The sequence below is a fragment of the Achroia grisella genome, unplaced genomic scaffold (genome assembly GCF_030625045.1).
Source record: "Achroia grisella isolate CSIRO2021 unplaced genomic scaffold, CSIRO_AGI_Agris_v1 utg660, whole genome shotgun sequence".
NCBI classification, from domain to species: Eukaryota; Metazoa; Arthropoda; class Insecta; order Lepidoptera; family Pyralidae; genus Achroia; species Achroia grisella.
Window position 1 is genome coordinate 5,840,673 of NW_026712984.1, and position 27,291 is coordinate 5,867,963.

The 27,291-nt window shown below is 33.8% G+C and overlaps 2 protein-coding genes across 2 annotated transcripts in view; both read right to left on the reverse strand.

Moving 5' to 3' along the window:
* Nucleotides 1-11,542, reverse strand: part of LOC131849870 (uncharacterized) — a 31,532-nt gene extending 19,990 nt beyond the window's left edge. Inside the window, exons 1-8 of the mRNA XM_059200002.1 lie at nucleotides 11,041-11,542; nucleotides 8,150-8,398; nucleotides 6,730-6,843; nucleotides 6,055-6,119; nucleotides 4,419-4,616; nucleotides 3,138-3,235; nucleotides 2,555-2,699; nucleotides 1,454-1,587 (exon numbers count right to left, since the gene is read on the reverse strand). Coding sequence (XP_059055985.1) covers nucleotides 1,454-1,587; nucleotides 2,555-2,699; nucleotides 3,138-3,235; nucleotides 4,419-4,616; nucleotides 6,055-6,119; nucleotides 6,730-6,843; nucleotides 8,150-8,398; nucleotides 11,041-11,197 — 1,160 coding nt within the window. The 5' untranslated portion in view covers nucleotides 11,198-11,542. The remainder of the gene's footprint in view (nucleotides 1-1,453; nucleotides 1,588-2,554; nucleotides 2,700-3,137; nucleotides 3,236-4,418; nucleotides 4,617-6,054; nucleotides 6,120-6,729; nucleotides 6,844-8,149; nucleotides 8,399-11,040) is intronic.
* Nucleotides 11,543-11,801: 259 nt separating this feature from the next.
* Nucleotides 11,802-26,845, reverse strand: LOC131849696 (probable ATP-dependent RNA helicase DDX27). The gene is given in 16 exon segments (XM_059199808.1): nucleotides 11,802-11,843; nucleotides 13,207-13,602; nucleotides 14,615-14,763; nucleotides 15,947-16,150; nucleotides 17,176-17,356; nucleotides 18,030-18,212; nucleotides 19,066-19,210; nucleotides 19,728-19,925; nucleotides 20,513-20,640; nucleotides 22,057-22,140; nucleotides 22,530-22,678; nucleotides 23,474-23,672; nucleotides 24,269-24,369; nucleotides 25,367-25,508; nucleotides 26,117-26,203; nucleotides 26,629-26,845. Coding segments are annotated over 16 exon segments (2,481 nt in total). The 5' UTR covers nucleotides 26,722-26,845.
* Nucleotides 26,846-27,291: the final 446 nt, after the last annotated feature.

Below are 27,291 nucleotides of genomic sequence, written 5' to 3' on the forward strand. Positions count from 1 at the left end.
ACTGAAACACATCTTGCAAAGGAAACTGCTTAGCAGCTCTTATTCGTGTCATAAGAGATATCCATGCGTGTGAAAATGTCTCCTTTATATTCTCAAAAAGAACCTCGTCTGTGCAGACACTAATATAGAAATAAGCAATATATAAGACAAATATTACAATACACATTACATAGTACACATATTTTAAACAATAATCTTAACCTTTTCTTCTTCATTGATGCAACAGCAGAGCGGTACCTCTTGACGTTGTGTTGGCAACACTGGTTGTTTTCATTAATCTTAGCTTTTTATCGATCTTGCAGTCCGTACGTAAAATTATAATTAATATGCATTTTACACATCAAATTCTAGGATAATACTAACAAATCCATTACATCAACATAATCTTCATAAATAGATGCATTTTTCACAAGTTCTGGTTACTGGCTTATTGGAAAATGGTGTTTAAATATCTCTATTAAACTATAACACTTTATATAATAAATAATAACATCTGATAGCCAATTAAATGGCCATAGAACATAAACTATCCCAAGAACATAGAAGTCTTAAATAAATAACATCAAGTTATTCCGAACACACTAACCAGAACTTGTGAAAATATTCTCTATCATAAACACCAAAACTTTTAAACTTCTTCGTTTACAATTATTACATTATATAAACGAAATATTGGAAGCTCGTGGAATAGAACAGAAGTTATTTATTCAAACTTAAATTTATGACTATTCCAAAGTGCTTAATTCAAATAATCATAAATTTAAATTTTACTTTGAAATAGCCAGTTATCTTTTTTTAATTTAACGCCCATTCGGAAAGCATCTCATTACAAGAAGAACGTATTCCACTTTTGAATGTATATTTATGTAAATCCCGTTTATATAATATGTACAAATTTGTATTATATTTATATGTACATATATTTATTTGTATAAACATCAAATATACTAATATTATTATGTAATTAAACAATTAATACAATCGTATACAAGACTACAATCTCAAATTTACAAACTACATACAATACTAACTTATATTACAAACAATATAAACCTTAACATAACAAATTTATTTATATATTGACGAATTTATGAAAATGTATCAAACCATATAAATATCTTAACACTAATTTAATTTCCTATCGAACTTTCAGCCGTAAATATAATCTTATATGTAATGGAAACATAGTAAATAAGGACCATATAATATATTCTATATATATATGAATAATCAGATCGATACAAAATTTTAATATATAATATTATAAATGCGAAAGTTAAGTAACTGGATGTTTGTTACTCTTTCAACGCAAAAACTACTGAACTGATTTTGATGAAACTATAGTAATATAGCTTATGCCTCAGAATAACATGTAGGCTATATTTTTTTTTTAATTTTTCCGCGGCTGTAACCGCGGGCCCAGTTAATAATAAATAAATATATAGGTACATACCTGGGCTTCTTCCACGCGGCAGTGTTGTTGTTATCCGCGCTGGGAGCTGGCTGCAATTTCTTCTGTTGCTTAGGAGTCGTTGTTGGAGTCGTAGCTGTGGGCCCGCTGTTCAATCGTGACCCCAACGATTTCACCTGTACATATTATACAAAAAAACTTTTAGTCATTATGCTAGTTGTGGTATTTTAAAAAAGTATATGTGGTAAGTATGTATTTGATATTCTAAAATAAAGAGTGTAATAAAACTTTGTGTTTTCATACAAGTGAATATATAAAATTGGAGTTTTATTACACTCTTTATTTTAGAATATCTAATTATAATAGTTTTTATTTTCACTTAACCTTTCATATATAATTTTTACAAATCTAGTGTTGCCACATATACTTTTTTAATATACCACACTAGTATCCAATATATTTTGTTAGATATTTAAGTAAATAAATAGATTTTAATAATAATCTCAGGACAATTCACACAGCGCCATGTAGACCCAAGTTAAGCTAGCTAAAGCTTGTGTTATGGTTATTAGATAACTGATATAAATACATAGTTTTTTTTCGTAAATACATACACATTACACATAGTAAACACCCAGATCGATACAATCAATCATACTTATAAATACAATTATTTGCACTATGCAAGGAATCGAGCCCGCGACCATCGGAAATAAAGCGGTGTACTAAACCACTAGACCACCGAGGCCGTTAATGATATATACCATATATTATATTGGTATAATTTTTTTAAATAATTTGTGAAATTAGTATGCGTAATTGAATATTATCAGTTACTTATTTTTACTTGTTTTTCCTTAATTTTTGCTAACACTGTCACTAATGTTATATGAAGCTGACTGTACTGTAACTAACTTGCGGTCGATCTGATAGGTACTTCGGACGGTGACAATGGTGGTACACTGAATGTAATAAATTATTGTATTAAAATGATTGATTTAATCACTGATTATCATAATTTTGGTGCATGGCTATATAGTTCACAGTGCCTATAGTACTTTAAAATTTTATGTTTTATCCGATCAAGATACATTTACCGCTAAACCACAACGAAACCACCAAAACAGTCGAATAAATAAATACCTTAAGCTTGATGGGCGGCGACTTGACGGCCGGCTCGGGGCTGGCCCCCTTGGGCGGCTTGGGCTTGGGGGTCCGCTTGCCCTCCGCGGGGGGCGGCGGGGCCGATGCTACTGGAGATTCTACGCGACGTATGAATTTTGCGTCGCTGTCCAACAGTAATAATACTTTTAAAGACTTGTTTAACAAACATATAAACATCCTCTGAGTCTGCTATCATACAGTCTAGATGCTATGATGTTGCTTGATGTAGAAATGATAAGAAATCTTTAATTTCTTGGTTTTTTCTATAATATAACACGCATGTATTATACATATAAATCTTCCTCTTGAATCAGTCTATCTACTGCTAAAAACTCCATTAAAATTCATTGCGTAGTTTAATAGATATAAGCGAACAGACATCAGAAGTGACTACATTTTATACTATGAAAGATTTAAGAACAGAATGCTTCAGGGAAATTTGTTGTACACAAGTTTTTATAAATTAAATATTAAATAATTTTATAGAATACTAGCTTCTAAATTTGACAAATAAGCATTTTCAGCATATCTAAATTATTATTTATAAAAAAACATAACTTACCGTATGATCTCTTTCTCAGGATCATCGACTCCTAACGGCTCTTTGAAAAATGAGAAGTTTTCCAACGTCAGTCCAGTCCCGGCGAGATTCTCAGCCACCTAACAACATAATATTATATTTTAAGGGAAAATATATAGAATGGTTCACGCGCCTGCGCTAACGGTTTAAACTGGCTGGGATAGGATGAGCACGGGGTCAGGTCAATTAGCCCATCGTGGCTTTTCACCAGGAATAAATATAAATATTATAATTAGAAGAACTACGAAAGTGACATAGTACATAGAGAGTAATAGAGCAAATAAAAAGCAGAATAAAACAATATATTATTTTTTAAATAAAAGTCTTGTCTTTCCTCTCTTGTTTCACAAGTTGAATATGGATCATCCCTAAATTATGAAACATGGATGTCACGATTCATTTACTTCCCTCTTTATCCTTGTCACAGTTGGTCACATTTGTGGGACTCCCTTCCCCTAGTATGACATTACATATTTTACAATTTTACACCTAGAAACGAATATCCTGAAATCTTATCCGATGAAGCTAAAGGCTAATTGCGGCCAACAGCATTAGAGTAGTCCGAAAAAAAAGAGATTCTTTTACATTTACATGAGACTCTAAACCAACACTGGATCAAAAGTCTTGGGAACAGCTCGGAGTTTCCCAATATACCAAACATTGGACTTGCTTCCGCATAGTGAATCCTTGGAATGCTGAGAAGTTTGTCTCACACCTTACCAGTAATTACCTCTTCCTGTGACACCACAATATGTCGATACAGATACATTAGGTAGGGCATTGACCTCGCCTGTGGAGCGCAGCTTCTTCCCTTGCTGCGTGCAGTAGTAGATGTCTGCGTTGCGGTGTGTAGTAGTAGTCTGCGTCGCGGCGCGGTACACCAGCTCGTAAACTAGGCAGGTCACTGACCTCACGTGTGGAGCGCAGCTTCTACCCGTGCAGCGTGTAGTAGTAGTCTGCGTTGCGGCGTGTACAAGTCTGCGTCGCGGCGCGGTACACCAGCTCGTAAACTAGGCAGGTCACTGACCTCACGTGTGGAGCGCAGCTTCTACCCGTGCAGCGTGTAGTAGTAGTCTGCGTAGCGGCGTGTACAAGTCTGCGTCGCGGCGCGGTACACCAGCTCGAACACTAGGCAGGTCACTGACCTCAGGTGTGGTGCGCAGCTTCTTCTCGTGCAGCGTGTAGTAGTAGTCTGCGTAGCGGCGTATACAAGTCTACGTCAAGGCGCGGTACACCAGCTCGTACACTAGGCAGGTCACTGACCTCGCGTGTGGAGCGCAGTTTCTTCCCGTGCGGCGTGTAGTAGTAGATGTCTGCGTTGCGGCGCGAGTGCGCGTCGAGTGCGGCGCGGTAGACTAGCTCTCGCCGCCAGCCGCGCTCGAGCGGCACGCGCAGCAGCGGCGAAGACATCTCAGTGGTGGCCCTCCTCCCGCGCATCGACGGCGACCATGCGCTCGTTGCCTGCATATACCAATAACTAAATGTTTTAGATCATTCCAAACAGCATATAGTGAGAGGAATTTTTTTTTAAATGATATTTTCGTCCTATTATAAAAAAGCGTTTTAACAACTACATTAACATACACATTCTTTACTGCGTGAAGACCGATACTCGCGTGAAAGACCGTACTTGTAAAGGCAGATATATTCTTATAGCTACCTTTACATGTACGCTCTTTCTTGTTCTCTTTGTCTATATTAACATACACATTTTTTACTGCGTGAAGGCAGATACTCACGTGAAAGACCGTACATATAAAGGCAGCTATACGAATATTGAAGGCCCATTCCGCATTAATGAGTAAACGAGTACAAATACTAAATTGCTAACAAATCATAGTAAAACCCATAAACTAAAATAGTCAGATACCTGTAGCATACTGTATTATATGTCAGGTGATAGCGCGAAGATGTAAAGTATAAAAAATGTGAATTCTTAGTTCAAAATTTGTTACTTGTTATAAACTAACATCTGACAACATTTGAAGAATTCTTCAAAATAGTTCCTATTTCGAATGTCATAAAAACGATAGTAATATATGAGTTCATATTAGTTTTATGTAGTATGTAGTTAATTAGTTTTTAAAATATTATTTCATTTGTATATTAGTCTATAACATATTTATGATATGGCCTAGTTGCCTGAAATAAATAAATAATAATTACTATTGTTTTTATGTCATTGCTTATATCCAAGATTAAGCAGAATGAGGTCTGTAGACTTACAATTGGAACCAGATGCACGTACTTCCATAGAGGGCAAGCATTAGAATGTGAAAAAATATGATATTATAGCATTATTATATTTTATAAATATATGTAGTATATGTATTTCCATTGGTTTCCATGGATATAGGTATGGATTTTCAGCCCCGTTTTATAAACAAATAGGTCGAGATTGAAATTGCACGGCAACAAAATGTTTCTGTTAATAAAGTTAATTATCTAAGTCTTCTTGTGGCGCAAGACTATATTGAGTACACCGTATACTCAAAATGAAAAATCAAATGGAAAATTTCAAAGACTAAAAAAACTTCTATTGTGTTCTTTATTGTTAATCTTTTACTTTTCTTTTATACCTTTATATGTGTGGTACTAACGTCTAATACAATATCCTACTTATATATACAACAACCCGAGTATAAATACTGTCCATACTAAGACATAGCATTTCTAATTTATTTCAATTCAATTTGCATACAATATTATTCCGCAGTGCACTTATTACAATGGCTAGACTTTTTATTTGCGTTAGAGAATTTGAGCATTGTGATTAGAAGAGCAAATATTCATTACAAGCACAGCTACATTACAAAATGAACCTTGATTGCATCAGAACTTGAGTCCTAATTGGACTGATTAATTCATATGAAGGTGTGATATAATTGTGTAAACTTACATCAGTCGAGATGACTCCATCGCCGTCGGACCTTGATGATAAGGCTGATGAAGGTCTTGATCCATCTAAACATAAGAAAGCCTGTTTAAAGCTGAGCAAATATTAGCTATTGGTGTGGTCTAGCCGTTTAGCACCGTCTTATATCTAACTAGCAGTTTCCGCGACTTCGTCCGCGTAGAATTAACTTTATTTTTATAAAATCTAAAATAAAAGTAGCCTAAGTAAGGGGACTTTTTTGGCAGGTAGCTGATGTAATAATGTACTCCTTATTACATAAGCTACCTGCCAAAAAAAAGTCACGTCAAAATCGGTCCCGCCATTTCAGAAATTAACCGGAACAAACAGACTGACAGACAAAAATTGTTATTTTGGTGTATGTACCGTATTTATATTCATATGCATGTAGTAAAAAACGGTTATTTCAATATTACAGACAGACACTCCAATTTTATTTATATGCATAGATGTATAGATAACTTAAAAACAACATTTACATTTTATGAAAATGACACAAACAGACAGACAGACAGTCAAAAATTGTAAACAATGTTATTTTGGTGTATGTACCGTATTTATATTAAAATATATTAAAAATTCAGAATATCTTTATTCATGTTGGTCCATACTTCAAATCAAATCTACAGTTAGTTCGGAGTATTTAAGTGTAACACATACCAGTGTCCTGCCTAGCTCGTTTCATGGCCTTGATCAGTGCAGGCGGTGTGGCCATCACACTCCGCAGTGGGGTGAAATCCTTTGTGGCTGCTGATACCTCTGCTTCCAGACGTTCTAGAGATAAATAATTCATTTTAGCATACATAATAATAATATTTTTTGTTATTTATTTATTTATAGCCTTTAGCAATAAACAACATTAACTTCACTAACAGTATAGTGAAGTTAATGTTGTTTATTGCTATTCACTGTTACGGTTCAACAGCTTGTTCTAGGGCATAGGCCTCCCCCAAAAGACTCCCTGTTCCTAGATCCAACGCGTTCCTTCTCCATGTTGATCCAGCTACTGCCCTTATATCATCCTCCCAATAATAATAATACCTCTGGACAACTCATCTAGTCCGAAGGTAATCAGAGCTTGTGCTATGGATACTAGGCTTAACAATACAATATTTGTTCAGCACTTAGATGTATCGCCAGTCGACTTGTCATCGCTGTAAACCCTCCAAAACAGACCAGGTCTCAATAGAGTCAAAGGCTTTATCATAGTCTACAGTACCATACAGAAATCGAACCTTTGAACTTCGGAAGTAAAGCAGTGTGCTAAAGTAAGACTATAGCTAAGGCTGTCGATGTATTTTAAATATTCCACAATACATAAGTAATAAGCTTATGTATATGGAAGAAAAATTAAACACTGTAACAGGATACAAAATCCGACAGAAGAAGCAACCAGTCCACATTAAATGGACATAGAATTAAACTGTAGGGATTAAGGAATCTAAGATTCTCTCAATTGAAAAGATATTACATCCAGGGACTTGCGGAAAGATTCTGAAACAGAGCCTGAGAGCTGACTTATTGGACCAGCCTCGTCTTGAAAGGAATCATTTAATAAAAGGGGCAATGATTGTACTCCATTAGTATGTTTTTTTAATCATGTGCTACATGGCTTATTAGAAACACGAACACTACGCTACGTAATGCGGACCGATTTTATACTGGAATTCAATCTAAGTCATAAGACAACTTATATACATATATACATATTGACGACCTCGGTGGTCTAGCGGTCTAGCACACCGCTTTACGACCGATGGTCGCGGGTCCGATACCTCGCACGGCACAAACATTTGTATTCATGAGTATGATTGTTTGTATCGGTCTGGGTGTTTTCTATGTATAATATGTATGTATTTACAAAAAAAATATATCTATCAGTGTATGTATCAGTTATCTAGTACCTATAACACAAGCTTTAGCTAGCTTAACTTGGATCTAGATGGCGCTGTGTGAATTGTCCTGAGATTATTATTATTGTTATACACATTACAAGTGTAAGCACAAAATTATAATAATCCATAAATTATTAATTACAGAAATTGATTAAAAAATACAAGTTATCTTTAAAATCACTTACCGACAATGCGACTATAGTCCACTGACACATCTTTATCATCAGCACTATCAAAACCTTTGAACTCTTCATCACCAGCATCGCTAAAAGCAGTGGAAGCTCTACGTTTGACTCCTCTGTTATCAACCTCATCATCTTTCTTCACTGAGTCAAGTTCATCTTCTGCAACAGGTCCCTTTTCTGGTTCTATGTCAGGTTCTGTTTTAACTTCTGCAGTCTCCTCTCCAATATTCTCTTCTGAATTTGGTGCATCTAAAACAATAGAAATAATGTTTATTCAAATAAATTTAATATAAGTACTTTTGAATAGTCATATTCTTTTTATTGTACCACTCATTCGGAAAGCAGAATCATCATAAGAAGAATGAACGAGAAAGTTGTGTGTTGTTAATTTAAATAAATATTGTTCTAAATAAATACACATTAACAAGGATTGGGCATGCAACAATTAACACTGAAGCCACTGGGCACTGAATCTTTGTGCAATGTGATAATATTGTCAGTGCTATGAATTATAAGTAAGATTACAACAATATATAGACTGAGGTAAGTTATTATCAAATCTAATCAAAATATATATATTGCCAGAGAAATAATATATCCAAAAATCAGGTAAAAAGGTAATGCTTTTGAGTGCCTTGGGTTTTTTCTCAGGTATATCTAAAGATGCCATGAAAAATCATTAATTTTAATGTCATATACCCTTTCCTACAAAAAAAATCTGTATCTCTGATACTGAGCGCTACACGGCTAAAAATGTTTGGTATGCTATTGCACTCATGGTACACTGGCTAAAGCACTTTAATTATAAGTGTTTTTCGACTTACTGTAGAGATACTTTAAGCAATAAAATCACTCTTGTTTATTACAACAAAATAAACAAAAGGCTAAGATATAGGAAGTCAATAAATAATGAGCAAACAAATTTACAGTAATGAGGGAAGGCGATTGTTAGTCATATGGCCTAATAACCCCACTAGCACTGTACAATGTCAAGTTGCCCTCCACAACACTTCCCTTTGAAAGCATCATATGTTCCTGATCAATTTGCCATTATGGGCTAAGTGACCTGAACTTGTGCTCATCCTATCATCCTGAACTGGTATATTGTCAATGTATTTAGGGATTAGGGAGTTGATACATCATACCATTATCATTCATTTAAAAAATTCATAGTAATAAGTAATATATATAACTAGCTGTGCTCACAATTTCAGCCACAATAAATTTCAATAAAAAATATAGTGTATATGTTATTCCGATGCATAAGCTATATTACTGTGAAGTTTCATCAAAATCCGTTCAGTAGTTTTTGCGTGAAAGAGCAACAAACATCAATACTCACATACTTTCGCATATATAACATTACTAGCTGTACCTGCAACTTCGTCAGCATAAAATAGTGACCTTAACGGAATAATGAACAAAAAAAATTTAAAGACCTAAACTAATAAACGCCAAATGAAAAAGTTTCATTTTTTTAGCTTAAAAAATGAGGATACAGAATTCCATACAATTCAATCAACAGCTCATACTCACAAACTTTCGCATTTAAAATATTATTAAGATTTTATTTGAGAGGTAAAGTTTTTGAGTTCCGATGTTCAGTATAATATTGATTGACTGTACCCATTTATAGAAAAATATTATTGGCTATAAAACATCACGCTACAACGAATAGGAGCAGAGCTGCAATGTAAAACGTAGTAATAACAGGGTAAATGTATCACACAAGAAGTTGTGAGTGTTAGCTGGAAGTATTATAAAGGTAAAAAAAATATTTTTTATTTGGTCCAAATTTCTAAATTTAATAAATATATTATAAATAATACTGTCTGTAAGTTACAAGGGCAGTATAGAATAAAAAAAATGGCATTCCTACAATAATAGTACTAATACAAAGTATGGGCTGATCGCAAGTAGACAATATAGAGTAATCCATCAGGAATGACAGTGCTTGATTGTATTATAATAACTAGGAACTCGACTCGGCTTCGCACGGTTGTACATATAATTTTGGTTTTTCGTAAATACATTCATATTAGACATAGCAAACACCTAGATTGACACAAACAATCATACTCATGAATACATATATCTGTATGGTGCGAGGAACCGAACTCGCGACCATCAGACGTAAGGTAGTGTGTTAAACCGCTAGACCACCAAGGTCATATCAGTAAACACATTACAATGTTCTATCAGGATTTGTACCTGTAGCACTGCAACCTACATAGATCTATTATGCTCTCCTGTTTTTAGAGTTTGCTACCTAGACTTCCCATCGGCAAATGTTTACACTCTATCCTGAGGGAATAAAAACCATCACTCTTAAAAAATCCTTCAATTCTTGTACCTGATGGGACATTTTGCTGTCTATGTACAAAGAATTTTACAAAGTTCCATAAAATCTATCATTAATTTATATAAAAAAATTGTAAATTATAACAGGTTAAAATGAGATAAAAGTGTATATTATACACATGACAGTCGAAATATAATTACACTATGAGTAATATTAGAAACTTACTATTACCGATGCTGATCGCCTAATTTCCTAAGATATAAACATTTGTCCAACTACATCAAAAAATATATTCTCATGTAAAATTTAAATAAGTTCTTTCTAGTATTTTTGTTGTGAAATGTTATAAAAAACGGACAGCCACTCATTTATAATCTTATTATGGATATGTATATATCCATTACAAGCTAGTTATATGAACTTCATAAATTATGTTCTTAAAAGTTAGCATGAAACTAAATAGTGGAAAATATAGACAGTTTAAAAGAAATAAGACTTGATTAGATATGATATATAGAATGAATATAGAGAAATTCTAGTAATGTGGCAAGATTTGACACTAAATATTTAGGTTATGTGAAAGTTATACCTTCTGCAGAAACTTCCGTTTTCAATACTTCAGGTCCAGTGGGTGGATCCGTAGGAGCTGTCTCGGCGTCCTCGCCACTCTCTGGTACCGTTTCATCACCATTTACCTTTGCATCTTCATTTGAAGCATTATCACCAATCGCCATTTCGTCGGACATTGTCAAATTTTACAAAATATGTCACAATTGCACTGTCAATTTAAATGAACACATAACAAGACGGTTATGAAATTGTAGCTATCCTCTCAACAAAATAAACTGCGTTTTGCGCGTCACAGCGTAGGTTTCCCGCTATATATTGGTGAAAAAAACTTTACTCCTTTTATTATAGACTGTACAATTCCATGAACTTTGCAAATACGCCTTTGGACACTGCATGTACATTACATAAAATATACACTCAGTCTCGTTAGTATTTAATAAAATATATGGATAATTTCAGTTTAGTTCTATTTCCATTTCGAAGGAAAATGTCGATCATAAACAACATCCGTTTAGCATAGCGACGACGCCACAGTTATTGTCTATGCATAACCTGTCATTAATTGTCTATATCCTATATCTATGCCCACATTACGTCTATGGTATCTCCATGAGTACTACGTAACTGGAAGCCCTGCCTTGTCTAAGTCTTGTCTTCATGATTCATGGAGTCAAGATTGGACAATAAGTAGCAAAATTAAAGGGAAACAGTACTGTTTAGTCCAACCGTTTATAGCTCTTAAACCGTGGTTTTTCAAATTACATCTTGATAAAAGATCAACTAGTGTTTTGATTCGTATGCGAATTGGTCATGTTTGCAGCCCTGAACATTTAACAAAACTACGTATAAAAGACAATAATATCTGTGAATGTGGAGAAGATGTGGGTGATCTAAATCATATTGTGTTTTCCTGCTCCTCTTACAATCGTTCTTCATTTATAGAGACACTCATCTCATTAGAAATTCCTTTTCCTTCATCCATTGTATGCCTATTAGCTCATCCTAATCCTATAATTTATAAATCTCTTGCGTCTTTTATTTCCCATAATAACATTAAACTTTAAAACCCATGATCACTAATTCCGAGTATATTCAAAATTTAACCCGTTCCTTTCCATTATCCCGTCTCGTTTCCTGTTTTTAGTGGCATAATAGGCAACACTAGCCTCTTGCCAAAGAAGAGAAAAAAAAAAAAAACTGGAAGCCGAAATATAAAGTTAAAGAAATTTATACCTTAACAGTATACCATAACGTTTAATTTTCAATAATTTCTATGTCAGGAAAACGAATTATCCCATGAGACATTTACTCAAAACATTCTATCCCTCTCGCGTGCTCTACCAAAAAATTAAATGATTATAATAATTATAATTTCCATATTTATGTATTATATTTTCAGAATATTGTTACAAATATGTCATAGTTAAAATAAGTTTTTTTATTTAATTGATATGCCATACAAGCTGACGGCTTACCTGAAAAACAGACCACGCTGCTTTCCGAAGCTGTAATTTTAACACCTAATAGCATTTTACAACTTAAACTCACCTTACAAAGTAAACTGTTTGGGGGTTGAAATAAATGGGACTGTCGATTTTGTACCAAGATTACCTCGGCAAAACTTAGTAATCTTGTTGCCCAGAAAGTTTATTAAATAATGGTTATTACCCGCGACTTTGTCCGAGTGGGATGTAACAAAAAACTATTTCATTGGCTTCAATTTTGTTTTCGTGTAGGGCTTAATTTTCTTTATTATTAAAATAAGGAAAAAAAAAGTAGCCTAAGCCACTCTTTATAACATTCGATATCTACGAGTAAAAGTCCCGTTAAAATAGGTCCAACCATTTCAGATTTTTTTGTTATTAAGTAACGTATATACATATACTTTTATATGAATCTAGTGAAAAGTAATTATTTTGAAATTACGAACAGATAAATCAATTTCATGTATTTGTATAGATTAGGGAAATATTTGAAAGATTTTCTCTAATAGTTCAAAATTTCGTGTTTTAAGATCCCATACTTTGTCATACTTTATACATAAATTTTGTAGGGCCCCTTATACATATATATTTTTGAAAGACAAATCTTAAGAATAAATTATTAAATTATTGCATTGGAGACAAAAATATTAGGTACACTTCTTTTTAACTATGTTAAAAAAAACAAAATTAAACAAAGGAACAATTGATTTATTTTATCTACGTCCCTGTTTCGGCGCTTGTGGTTTACCAAACGTCTTATTCTTGCCTTTCGAAAAACCTTTGCCTTTGTTAGGCGCTCCCTTTCCTTTTTGGGGTGTTCCCTTCCCCTTTTGGGCCATTCCTTTCCCCTTTGGGGCCGGTCCCTTCCCTTTTTGAGGCAGCCCCTTTCCTTTTTGAACTCTATTCGCATCATAACGAAGTCTCTTGGCAGCTTTTTGAGAGGTATCTGTAAGGTCATTAGCGAAGTTGCTCTGTTTTTTCTTTTGTTTGAATGATTTCTTCTGTTGAACCTGTGGCCGGTCATCATCATCATCAATCGTGCGGATGCGACGTTGTTTCTTTTTCCGTTTCGCCATGCGTGATTGCAGAAGGGCCACCTGACAAAAAAGTCCTTGTTAAAAACCAAGCTATACTAATATTATAAATAGATAAAATAAACAATGTAAGTTTGGATATTCAGGATAATCTCATGTATTACTGATACCATTATGAAATATAAATCACGCTACGACAACAGGTGAGGGGTTGCTGATAATTCGAAAGAGAAAAATTCAGAAGAGATTATGCGACGCAAACGAAATTGTGCGAGTCATCTAGAATTATTATTTCGTCTTAGATTTTAGACTTTAAAGTAGGGATTAATACCTCTAGGACTAGGACCGTCATAGGACACTGCAAATTAAACAAGCATATGACAAAACTAAGCCTATGCACAACAAAAATCTGCAGATTTTGCCAAACTGAAGAGGAAACACAACTACACATCCTATGTGGTTGTAGCCCACTCATGCGTAAACGAAATATTTCCTTTGGAAAGTTTACACTCTTTAATGAGGAGATAAAAGCCATCGCTCCTAAGAATATCCTTCAATTCTTGTCCCTGATGGGTCTTGGTAGCGAACTCTGAAAGAGGGCGAGCACAATAGATCTATATAGGTCGTATATTGTTTATAGTGCTACAGTCACCTGACAATAGCCCAAACAACCCAATAAAAAAAATAGGGATTAATATTTTATTACGAAGCAATTAACGAGCAGCAATTCATCTAAATATATATAACTCAAAGGTGACTGACATAGTGATCTATCAACGCACAGGCTAAACCACTGGACCGATCGTGCTGAAATTTGGCATGCAGGTAGATGTTATGACGAAGGCATCCGCTAAGAAAGGATTTTGATTAATTCTACCCCCAAGGGCATAAAATAGGGGGTGAAACTTTGTATGACACTTTGTCAATTTTAAACCGATCGGGCTAAGACTTTGCATGCATAAAGCTACTATGACATAGGCATCCCCTAAGAAAGGATTTTGATAAATTAACGCGAGCGAAGCCGCGGGCAAAAGCTAGTTTTTATATATATAGAAGATTTAAGTCCAGTGATTACCTTTTCCATCTCCCTATTGACTCGTTCCTCGGGCGTGTCCTTCGGTTTGTGTTTGCTTTGCCTCTTCCGCTTCTTACCGTCACCACCTTCATCCGAGTCGTCGTCCTCGTCTCGTTTGCGTTTCTTGCCTTTCCCTTTTTGATTCATATCTGTACATTTAGTAATTATTAGTACACATGTTAGCAATAATCCGTCATACTTGTGAACGGGTGCTGCTTGTGGGGACTGGTCTGTTTGGGTTGCGAACACTGATTAGACTATTTGCTTTGAAATAGCATATGCTGGTGGTCACTCTATTCTCCTTCTCCCAAGTTTGAATTTAAAAATTAATCTGTATAATTGTAAACACGTATAATATTAATTTGAAAAGAATACGAGCTGAGATTCTTGTCTGTTCTTCTCATCTCGAAATCATTCCGAACTGACGGTAGATTTGACATATCATAAGTGTAATAGACCTACATGAATAAAGATATTTTGAATTTGAATTTGAATTTGAATAATATTAATGTTTTACTATAATTTTGTTGTACGTACGCTGCGAGTGCATATAAATTATTTTCTAAGAGTGTAATAGACCTACATGAATGAAGATATGTTGAATTTGAATTTGAATAATATTATTTTGTTACTATAATTTTGTTGTACGTACGCTGTAAGTGAATATAAATTATTTTCAACACACTTGCTCTTAAACTGCATCAAAATTTACCGGTTTTCGATATATAAAGTAGCTCATAAAACACTCAAGCGTTGTAAAATGAAGTTATATTTCATAACCACAAAGATTGTTATACTATTTATCAAATTTTGAACGCCAACCGGCTCCAGCTAGTAGACAGCGCGTTGATTTAATAAAGTAAAACGACGGGAAAGCAACAGTGCGCATCACAGTTTTATGGTTGAGTTTATTTAAAATCAACTGTGTTGAAAAACATCGTGCGTTATACGTGCGTATTTAACACACTCGGGTATTCTACGCCTTCGGCTCGGGCTGAAATTCCGCCACTTGTTATAACGCACTTATATTGTAAGATACTATTATGTATCAATATATCCATAACATGTTATAGTCATACACAGACCATGACTTGTTTTGTGGTTTAAAAAAACCGATTAAACATCACATATTTCCCGCAGTACTGTCATCGTGTAGGTATATGCTATTTGTAGATATGTAGTGAAATGTATGTGAATTATAATCTTTCCTTTTTATAATATTATTATTTACAATAGATTACAGTAAATGAACTTTATAGACGAAACAATAAAGTCGATTTTCCAAAATATGAAATATTTGATTTACTGCACTTTATTATTGTGAAAGATTACCTTTTCCTTTGTGCTGGGTTAGAGCCAGCCGCCCCTTCTCTTCTCTCTTCTCTTTATTGGTCTGGAACCACTCGTGTTGCCTCTTCGTCTCGTACTTGGGACCGTCTTGACCATCCTCCTTCTTTAAATTTCCCTCCAACTTAGCGGTTTGTTTCTCCATTTTCTTCAGCTGCTTATCTGCATATTCTTCATCAAGTATGGCAGCTGTAAGTATAAAATCAGTTAAATTTTATATCTACACATGATGATTTTAATTACTGTATTGAAAAAAAATGTGCATTTTTTTATTATATAGCTTGGGACAAACGAGCACATCACAAGTGATTGACGTCACCCATGTGCACCCGCAACACCAGGGGAAAGGTAAGTTCATTGTCTGCCTTTTAAGAAGGACAAAGCTCTTTTCTTGACGGTATTAATATCGTATCGTTTCGGAAATATCAGTGTTGGAAGATGATTCTACGTTGTGGCATTACGGGTATATGAAGGCGATGTTAGACATAGACACCTATATAAAATACATTGTAAATAAACTGGCTTTAAAAAAAAAAGTAATTCAATTGAGTTTCTTGCCAGTTCTTCTCAATTGGATCTATATACCGAACTGGACGGTAGGGAAAAAATTAAATTATAATGTAAAAATTTGACGTTCATAAGCGGCTAAAATGTTCTACATGAATAAATTATTTTTGAATTTGAAAAATTTTGAATTTTAATTAGACTGATTTTTAATTATTATTATAAAGGAGAGCAGAACGCTAATATTTTTTTATAGTTAGATATAAAAATACATTAAATCAATAAAAAAACATTACACACACTACCAAGTATTTGATAATATACACACGCATCTGACATATTTTTTTTTCTACCACTCATTCGGAACATAGACTCATCATAAAAAGAATGAGCAAGAAACTTGTGTGACTGTGAAACTTTTTAAATAAATGTTATTTTAAATATAGATAATATTGTCAATGCTATGAATTTTAAGTTTTTTCTACAATTTATATTTAGAGAAATATAATAATAAAACAGATTAATATGTTTTGTCTTAATATTAATAGTCTTACTGAATGTCGAAATTCATTTACAATTTATATATTAGGTATTAAAGACCTTTGTAAGTCTTTGACAATATATCCTTAATAATAGTCAAACATATAAATTAAATTATGGTCAAATTTCGACCACTGGGCGAGCACTAGAAAAAAATAAACACCCCTCACCAATCTCAGGTTCAAGTCTTGCGAGCCTGTCTTTATACTTGGCGATGATTTCCGGCGGAACTTGGCGCGACTTGACCGGCCGCTTGGCTCGTTTCACGATCGCCTTGACTAAATTCCTCTCACCTTCGCCTGCTAGCGACACTGAGACGCCGGCACGACCAGCTCGCGCTGTTCTGCCTACCTGCACATTAAAAGTAGGATATTGGGAGGAAGGAAGAACTAACAACCCGTTAGTAATATGGACTAATAACCCCACTCGATAAATACATACATAATAATAATCTCAGTATAATTCACATAGCGACATCTAGACCCAAGTTAAGTTAGCTAAAGCTTGTGTTATGGGTACTAAATAGCTGACACAAATACATAGATTTTTTTCCGTAAATACATACATATGTATACATAGAAAACACCCAGACCGATACAAACAACATACTCATAAATACAAATGTTTGCGCCGTGCAAGGAATCGAACCCGCGACCATCGGAAGGAAAACAGTGTACTAAACCCCAAGACCACTGAGGTCGTCGAAACATAATGTCAAGTAAGTGTGATGCAGACAAAGTTTTTTTTTATAGATGATAATGGAAAAATGCCCCGCCTGCGCTCACCATTTACGCTGACGGGGCACCAGTGGAGGATGATAAGATGAGCGTGAGATCAGGGCAGTTAGCACATCGTAACAAATTCACCAAGAATTAGTCACGACATCAACTATTGGTCAACCTGACATGGTACAATGCTAACAATAAGATCATCAGTCCACATTATTAACAATTCTCTTGCCCCCTGCAGACGTAGTTGCGCGAGTACAGACATAATATTATCATAGTCAAAGTTCCTGTCTTACCCTATGTATATAGTGTTCGATGGTAGCTGGTAAAGTAAAGTTCAGGACGGTCTTCACACCTGGTATGTCCAGCCCTCGAGCGGCCACGTCGGTCGCCACCAGTACTTCTGCCAGCTCGTCCTTGAACCTCCTGAGGGAATCCAACCGTTGGGGCTGCGTCAATGCACCGTGTAGTTCAGCCACCTGGAAGAAATAGATATTAAAAAAGAAAGAAATTTACTTAAAATACAACCTGACACACTGACAATATCTGCTTGCACAAAGATTGAGTGCGTTGACTCTATGTTGATTGTCACTTGCCTAATCCTTCTTAATGTGTATTTAGAACAATATTTATTTAAAGGAACAAAACCCAACCGTTCTTGCTCGTTCTTTTTGTGATAAGTCTTCGTTCCGAATGAGTGGTAGAATAATAAAAATATAAATATTCATGCTCATATTAAGTTTATTATTTGAAGAAAGAATATTTTTATTTCTTATTTTATTTTATTTTTACTATTGATGGCCTGTAGTCGAAATTCGACCATAATTAATTTAACATTTAATGAGACGTATAGACAAATAATATTATTAGACAAATTATATTTGAACAAAGAAACGTATATATGCGTGTGTGTGTCAAATACGTGAAGAAAAAAACACTACGTGTGTAATGTTTTTTTCTTATTGATTTAATGTACTTTTTATACATAATTTAAAAAAATATTAGCGTTCTGCACTCCTTCTCTATATAAACTATAAGTGTGCGAAATTTCATATTGCTCCGTCGACGTAATTTTCGTAAAAAATGTAGCAGGTAGTCGAGAGTTGTAAATACCTTTATTTGGTATAAAATTCTTCGTGTTAAGACTCGGTTAATAACATAAATAATTTATATCAAACATGAAAGTTCAAAAATAAACTAAGGGGTACAAAGTTTTTGTTCTAGACCGGTGCGGATGACCAGCATCCTTCAATCATTAAAAATAATTAAGGGGTTCAAAGTTTTGTTATACTTCGGATGACTAACATCGCAATCTGTTCAGTGTAGAAATACCTTAACTCCGAGCAGCCCTAGGGCCACGTGCAACCTGTGTGCTTGCTTCTTTGTCTGTACGAAGATCACCGCGCGATCTCTGAACGTCCGGCACACTAGCGCCGCCAGTATGGCCTCACGTTCACTCTCGCGCTCCCTTCGAATCCTGGATTAAACCAACATATCAATGAATTAATGAAATAGTATATTGCTAGCAATGGGATTATCAGTCCACATTACTAACGTAACAACCACCTAACCCAGTTTTTTTATTGAGGGTTTTGGGCTATTGTCATGTGTTAAGACCTACATAGATCTATTCAGCACGCCCTTTTTTCCAAAGCTCGCTACCTAGACCCGTCAGGGACAAAAATTGAAGGATATTCTTAGGAGCGATGGTTTTTATCTCCTAAGGGTATACTTTCCAAAGAGATATTTTGCTTATGCATAAGTGGGCTACAACTAAATTGAATTGAGAGGGGCATGTTTATGAAGTCTCTAGTTGAGCCATATTTTATAAACTTAATTTGTGTTTTATATATATCGTGGGCAATCCTTTTCGGGCTCTAACTACTGAAACTACCAATCATAAATTGCGGTTAATTAACCGTTAATAACGAAACATGCATTTTTAATTGCTTGGTTAAAATCGTTAATAACCAGCTTCGTATTTATAAACATACCTGACAAACTCCTGCCTTAGATTGAAAGCTACATCCTTATTGGAGTCAACAAACAGCTTGACGGGTTTATTCAAGGACACAGCGGCCAAGTCTTTGACCTCCTCGCTCATGGTGGCAGAGAACAGCATGGTCTGCCGCTTTGGAGAACACTGTTTGATGATCTCCTTCATCTGTTCTGCGAAGTACTCGTCGAGCATTCTGTTGGCAAATTGTTTTTTTGTTTTTATGTACATGTAAAGCGTCTCATGCAAAGGTGGGGGATGAATCAATAAAGTGTGACTATGTCACACTTTACCGATACCTAAATTTAGTGCCGTCACATTTCAAAATCATGTAAACTGAATGACGAATAAGGAGTCATCCATAAGTACGTCCATGCTAAGGTGGGGGACGGGGCCGATAAAATGTGACAATGTGTGACAAATGGGCGGAAGGTGTTCTAAATTTCGTGAAATTATGTAAATGGAATAACAAATAAGGGGCCATCCATAAATTAAGCTAATGAGATGGGAGAGAGGACCGATAAAGTGTGACATTGATAGATATCTTTTAAATTACGCAATGGATTTTAATGCACTTTTCAGCAATAGATAGTAAATCAAGGGCAAGGTTTATATGTATAATACATGCGTGTTATAGTATAGAACAAGTTGAGGAATTCGAATATTTGTAATGCATCTGTACAAAGCCATGACGAGTCGCTAGTAATATATGAATTTCAGTAACAGGTGTAACTGCGGGCACAGATAGTATATAAATAAACGTATTCAAAGGGAAAGTTTTACCTGTCAGCCTCATCCAGCACCAATACCTCGATAGAGTGGAGGCTGAACGACGGCGTGTTCCGTATGTGGTCGATAAGACGGCCGGGGGTAGCAATCACAACATCAGGATTCCGCCGCAACACGCTTTCCTACAATTTATTTGATATAAATAATATTTATACCTTCTTTGGCATCTTAGATGGATATATATGGAATGGTGATACTATTTTTATAATGTTACAGAATATATGAATCAAAATGTAATTATATATGTAATTAAACCGTAATTATGATTTTTAAACTTTATTATGACGTATTGTATTTAGTTACACCGTGTATTGTGTACGTAATGAATTTATTTTATTTTATTTAATAATATCAATTTAATTGTATGTAATCAAATTTAAATTTTATAAATATAATTATTGTATATTATGACTTGCCATATATGTAAAGATAAAAATACATTGGTCAATAAATGAAACTAAACTAAAATATAACAAGAGCTGAAATCGTTAAATAAATTAAGTTGAATTAAAAGAAAATAGAAGCCACTATTATTAAAGAGTGCCTATAGTTTCTAATTGACGATATTTTTAATTAATTTAATATTATCATTGATATTCTTTATCAGAAATTAAAAATGTGTACCTAATTAAAAATAAGTGAAACACAACGTAAATTATTCATGATATATATAATACTAGCTGTTCCCGCGACTTCGCCCGCGTTGTATTTTATTTTATTTTTCTAAAATAAAAGTAGCCTAAGTTACTACTTATTATATCAGCTACCTGCCAAAAAAGGTCCCGTCAAAATCGGCCCAGCCATTTCAGACATTAGCCGGAACAAACAGACCAACGGACAGACAGATAAAAAATGTTATTTTGGTGTATGTACCGTATTTATATTCATAATCATCTAGTAAAAAACTGTCATTTCATTAATAAAAACAGACAATCCAATTTTATTTATATGTATAGATAAATATATAAATAAATGGTACGTATGCTAACAGTATATATTGGTACTTCATTGTGGTAAATTCACCAGGAATTAACTACGATGTTCTACAGGTACGGCCGAACTATATATATTTTAATATTTTACTTTATTACAAAATAATAAAGTAATATATTAAAATACATATGTTAGTCCTTAATATAATATACATATATATAATGTGATAGTATATATAATGTGAACCAATATTATTATATAGAATAGAATAGAATAGAAAATCATTTATTCAAATAAACTTAATTTAAGCACTTTTGAATAATCATAACAATTTGTTTTTTATCTACCACTCGTTCGGAAAGCTGTCTCATCACAAGAAGAACGAGCAAGAAACTTGTGTGTTGCTCTTTTAAATAATCCTTGTAAGTTTACATTTACAAGTCGAAACGTGTGAATACAAACTACCAACAAGCACTAATTTTTGGGTCAAATAATATGCAATAAATATGCAATAAGATTAAATCAGTCGTAGTGATAATTTATAATAATATTAAGCTGCCTGAAATAAATTGTATGTATTTAAATAAAATTTGATAATCACTTACCTGATATTTGACGTCGAGACCGCCGACTGAAAGTCCCACTGTGACCGTTGTGAACTGAGTCAACTGTCTAGTTACACCATGCACCTGAAACCATAAATATTAATTCCTCATATTAAAAAAAATATATTCTAAATATTTTTGGGTGTTTATTTCCTAATCGTATGGTAACGCCTAAACGGATTTTATTGAAATTTTACTTACAGAGTTAGGCCATATACTCACTAACCAGGTGTGTTACCAGGATGTAGTTTACATATCAGTTGTGGAATCACCTTCCAGCAATGGTATTTCCGAACCGATACGATATTGAAACGTTCAAGAAAAGAGCTTATTCCTTTTTAAAAGGCCGACAACGTACTTGCAATTCCTCTGGTGTTGCGGGTGCTCATGGGCGGCGGTAATCACTTACCATCAGGTGAGCCGCATGCCCGTTTGTCCCCTGTGTTATAAAAAATAAATATTTAACAATTTACCTGTGCGCCGAGCTCTCTGGTAGGTACGAGAACCAGTACCCTGGTGATGCGGTCTCCTCTGGCGCGGAACAGCAATCGCTCCAGTATGGGCAGCATATACGCTGCCGTCTTTCCCGTGCCGGTGGCTGCGCAGGCGCATACATCTTTCCCTGTTGGTCAAGTCGATATATTTATGAAACTGTTAATCCATAAAGCCTTTTTTTCGAAACATTCTAATACTGTTGGCCGCAGAAGGCCTTTACAGCTTCACCTGACGATAGGCGAGTGCAGATGACACTCAAAACTATAATTGTGCAGAATTTCATAATCCTCTGTCGGCGCAATTTTCGTTAAACGAGGTACAAAGTTTTAGCTCCATGTATTAATATATACATAACGTTATCTATACAAATAAATAAAATTGCAGTGTCTGTTTGTAATATTGAAATAACCGTTTTTTCCTACATGCATATGAATATATATACGGTACATATACCAAAATAACATTTTTTATAATTTTTGTCTATCTGTCTGTCGGTCTGTTTGTTCCGGCTAATATCTGAAATGGCTGTACTGATTTTGACGGGACTTTTTTTGGCAGGTAGCTGATGTAATAAGAAGTAACTTAGGCTACTTTTATTTTAGAAAATAAAGTTAAATTCTACGCGGACGAAGTCGCGGGTACAGCTAGTATAACATAACATTTAGTACAATTCACACAACGTCATCTAGTCTCAAGCTCATAACCTGTGTTATAGATACTAGACAACTGATATAAATACATCGTTACTTTTTTCTATAAATACATATTATACATAGAAAACAACCAGAACGTCAAACAATAATACTTTTAAGTACAAATGTTTGTACCGTGCGAGGTATCGAACCTGCGACCGTCGGTAGTAAGACTGTGTGGTAAACCGTTACACCACTGGGGCCGTTATAAATAATCTTTAGACATTTACCAAGTAAAGCGATAGGTATTGTAGCCGCTTGGATAGGTGTGGGGTGGACGTAATTCAGCGTGGATATGGCCTTGAGTAGAGGGCGCGAGAGATTCATCATCTGGAAGGAAGCTTGTTCGTCGTACGGCGGGGGCTCCTCGAAGAAATCCGAATCATATTCGATACGAGTGCCTTGCTCTATATCTAGTTCTTTCATTTCCTATAACAAAAAAGAAGCTTAGGTTACCTTAAGAACTTCAGGGCACCATATGAATATTTACTGTGGAGTCACATAGCGTATTACAGGTGACGAAAATGCTTCTAATATATTATTAATATTTATCATATTTTTTTCAACTAACTTGCTCGTAAAGTGGATCTAATTTCACTGGTTTTCAATATGTAAAGAAATTTATAAAACACATGTGCGTTATAAACGCATTTTGTGCATATTTAACATTCTAGGCTCTATTACGTGTTATAACCATCATAATGCACTTATATTGTGATATACTGTTATTTGTCTCTATACATCGCCTTCCTCGACTCACATTCTTCCTTGCTAGACATATATTATATTATTTTAATTTTAACATATCCTTTAAATAATATTACAAATAAATTATTTAATTATTAATAAATTAAATTAAATATATTAATAAATAAATTATTTTTTCCAAATAAATTACTTAACAAACAGATTGTAACAATGTATTACAACATGTAGAGTATTACTGGTTTTATATTAGCTGTAATAACAATAATAAACTGTTTATTACACATAGAATATAATATAAAAAAGAATAAAATAAATACCTGTTTCAATTTCTGTTTTTTAGTGAGTTTCTTCTCCTTTGTTTTAATTTCGTCCCTCTTGAGTTCATCATCAGATATTTGGAGTTCATCAACATCCTCACCTGTATTATTTTTAAAACTTCTATTATATCCCTTCACTATACATACAGTATTTTCTAGTCCGAAAGTAGAGAAAGAGTCTCTAAGCAGAACTTGTGTTATGGGTACTAGATAACTGTTAGAAATATTTAAAAACCTGCCTACCAGCCCCACTTTGGCTGCATCACACTCAGTTGACGTTTATCAGACTTCAACCAATTTACATAGTATCTTTTTAAATTATAGCCTACATGTTATTATGATAGCTATATATATATGTACAATCACATCAATATCAATTCAGTAGTTTTTGCAAAGAGTAAAAAATCTCTATCCATCCACACTCACATCCTTTATAAACAAAAAAATATATCTTACTAGTGTAAGATATATCAACTCTATGTACTAGTAAAAGTATGTATTATAATAAAATAACAACTATATAACATTAATTTAACTATGTCTCTAACACAATTCACTTAAAATACAACCAGCACACCCTGTGCTCAAAGACCGAATGCCGCGGCCTACAAAAACCCTCCCTTTTATACAGAGAAGCTATGAGTGGGGGTTATATGCAACTAGTTTAACAATACTGAGTAATAATTAAACTACCTTCTTTTAATATTAAATATCAGATTTTTCGACAATATCGATGTGAACCCTAACACTAGTAGTAAGATATATTTTTTTGTAAATACATAAGGAAAATACATAGAAAACACACAGACTAATAAAAACAATAGTATTCGTTACTACATTTTTTTAATTTGATACTATCTAAAGTAAATACCATCTGATGGGCCGTATGCTTGTTTGCCACCTACATGGTATAAAAAAAAAGGCTGTTTGCTTTTTCTATAGATGACAGAGTTTTTTAAATCTTGCAACTATTTTTAATATCCCTATTCCAAACCAAAAGCAAATTTCACTTTACAATATATACAATTACTTCATTACATACATACTTCTTACTTACTCAATTCATACATTCAAGAAATTCAAATTATTATTTATCACCTTTTTGGTCGACATCTGAATCGGTGTCAACGTCTACAGCGTTCCCGTTAATCTTGACCTGTGCTCGTCTCTTCTCTATCTTCTCATCTAATGTATGTTTCACATTTCTACGTACATATTTTTGTAGATCATCCCAAGTGTTCTGTAATAAGCATTAAAATATTTTATATGGTGTAATGCTGCCACAATTGAATAGACAATTTTAATTTTTTATGCATTTTTATAATCAAAGGGTGGCTTTGGGAAATAGATATATTTAAGTATTAATAATAATTTATTTGGAGAAAGCTTTTACCTGAGGGGGCCACATAAGAAAAAATAATAAATAAACAAAAAAATAACTATAATGTTTGAAAAATATTATGTGGAAGTTAAAGCTATAATAAAAAAAACTATATAAATTATTTTTATTATTAAAAAATAATTTATTTATTATTTTATATGTTCACATTAACATCCTAAACTAGGCTAGGCTAACTAAATATGTTTTTAAACAGTTTAGTATTTTTTGGTTTCATTCATTTTTTCCACTTTATAATAGTACATGTTTGTTTTCTTTGCTAATACATGTTACTTTTCAATTATGAAACATGTATTAGCAAAGAAAACTTGCACTTGTTACCTTAAATAGGTTGTTTTGATACCATTTTTGTGAAATATTTAAAATATTTTTTTCCTCAATCTGTTTATCTATTATAGCAATAAAGGTGCTGCTAAGCATTCAGTATTTTCTAAATTAAATTAACAAACCTTGTTGTACTCCTCCACAGAGCCTGCAAACTGGAAGCTTGGATTGAAATCAGCTTTTTTCTTCACTTTTTGTTTTGATGGTTGATACTGAAATTAAATGTTTAATTATATTTTCTAGTATTTAAGCCATTCGTCGAATTATGTTTACAAAATACCTATAAATTATATACACGAATATTAAGAAATTTGGACCTTAAACTTCTGGATCATACTGTTATTGTACAAAGCGCCAATTAAAATCTAGCAACTAACCTAAAAAAGATATAGAAAAGTGTAGTCTACGTCACCGCGATGATTTAGACAGCCCTACAACGAAAGATCCTAATTAATCTCCTTCTCTTTAGTAGTCCGGTAAAAAAGCAACTGTTGCTTGGGCATTTGAAATTAGCGATATTAAACTTATCTCCATGAATTATATATACATTGGAAACTGTATATACAGTGATAGGAGGTACAGAATCTTAAAACATCTTTCGGGCACTTATATCTTTAATATGTAAGTTAATAAATACCTCAATTTCTTCGTCAGAGTCGTCTGAAAAATCTTCAACTTCTTCGCCATCGTTTATTGTTTTTATAAGTCCAGGATGACCCTCAACTTCCATTATGACTATTATAAACTAATTACACATATTAAAAATATAAGAATAGTAAAAAATATAGAAATAGTAATTTATTTACTATGTTTAGAACACTAAATATTGAATATTGTTTTGAAACTTTGAGGTTATCAACAACTGTCAAACTCACATGTGTGACAATTTGACGTTTTTATTTTTTAATTATAATATTACACAGGTGTAAGAGGAGGGCTATTTTAACTGCAAGCTGCTGGGTGAATATTAATTTCATTATGAACGCTATGTATGCGAAGTGACTATATAATAGTGAAATAATATAAAGTCAAATAGAATTTTGAATGGACCTTTAAGTATGAGACTGTCTTGGATTTTCTGTATTCCTCTAAGGACGGTATAGGTTGTAACTTTCGAGCGAGACCCTTCACTTTTGATGCGATGTCTTAGGTTTGCTGTATCCTAAGGGTGGTATAGGTAGCTTTGGGGCGAGACCTTTCACTTCGGCTTTGTCTCCGAAGCTATTACCATTGGGTAAGTAAAAAAAGCTAGTTAATAGAGGGCACCTTTCAAATAATCTTTTTAAAAGCTGAAATTTAA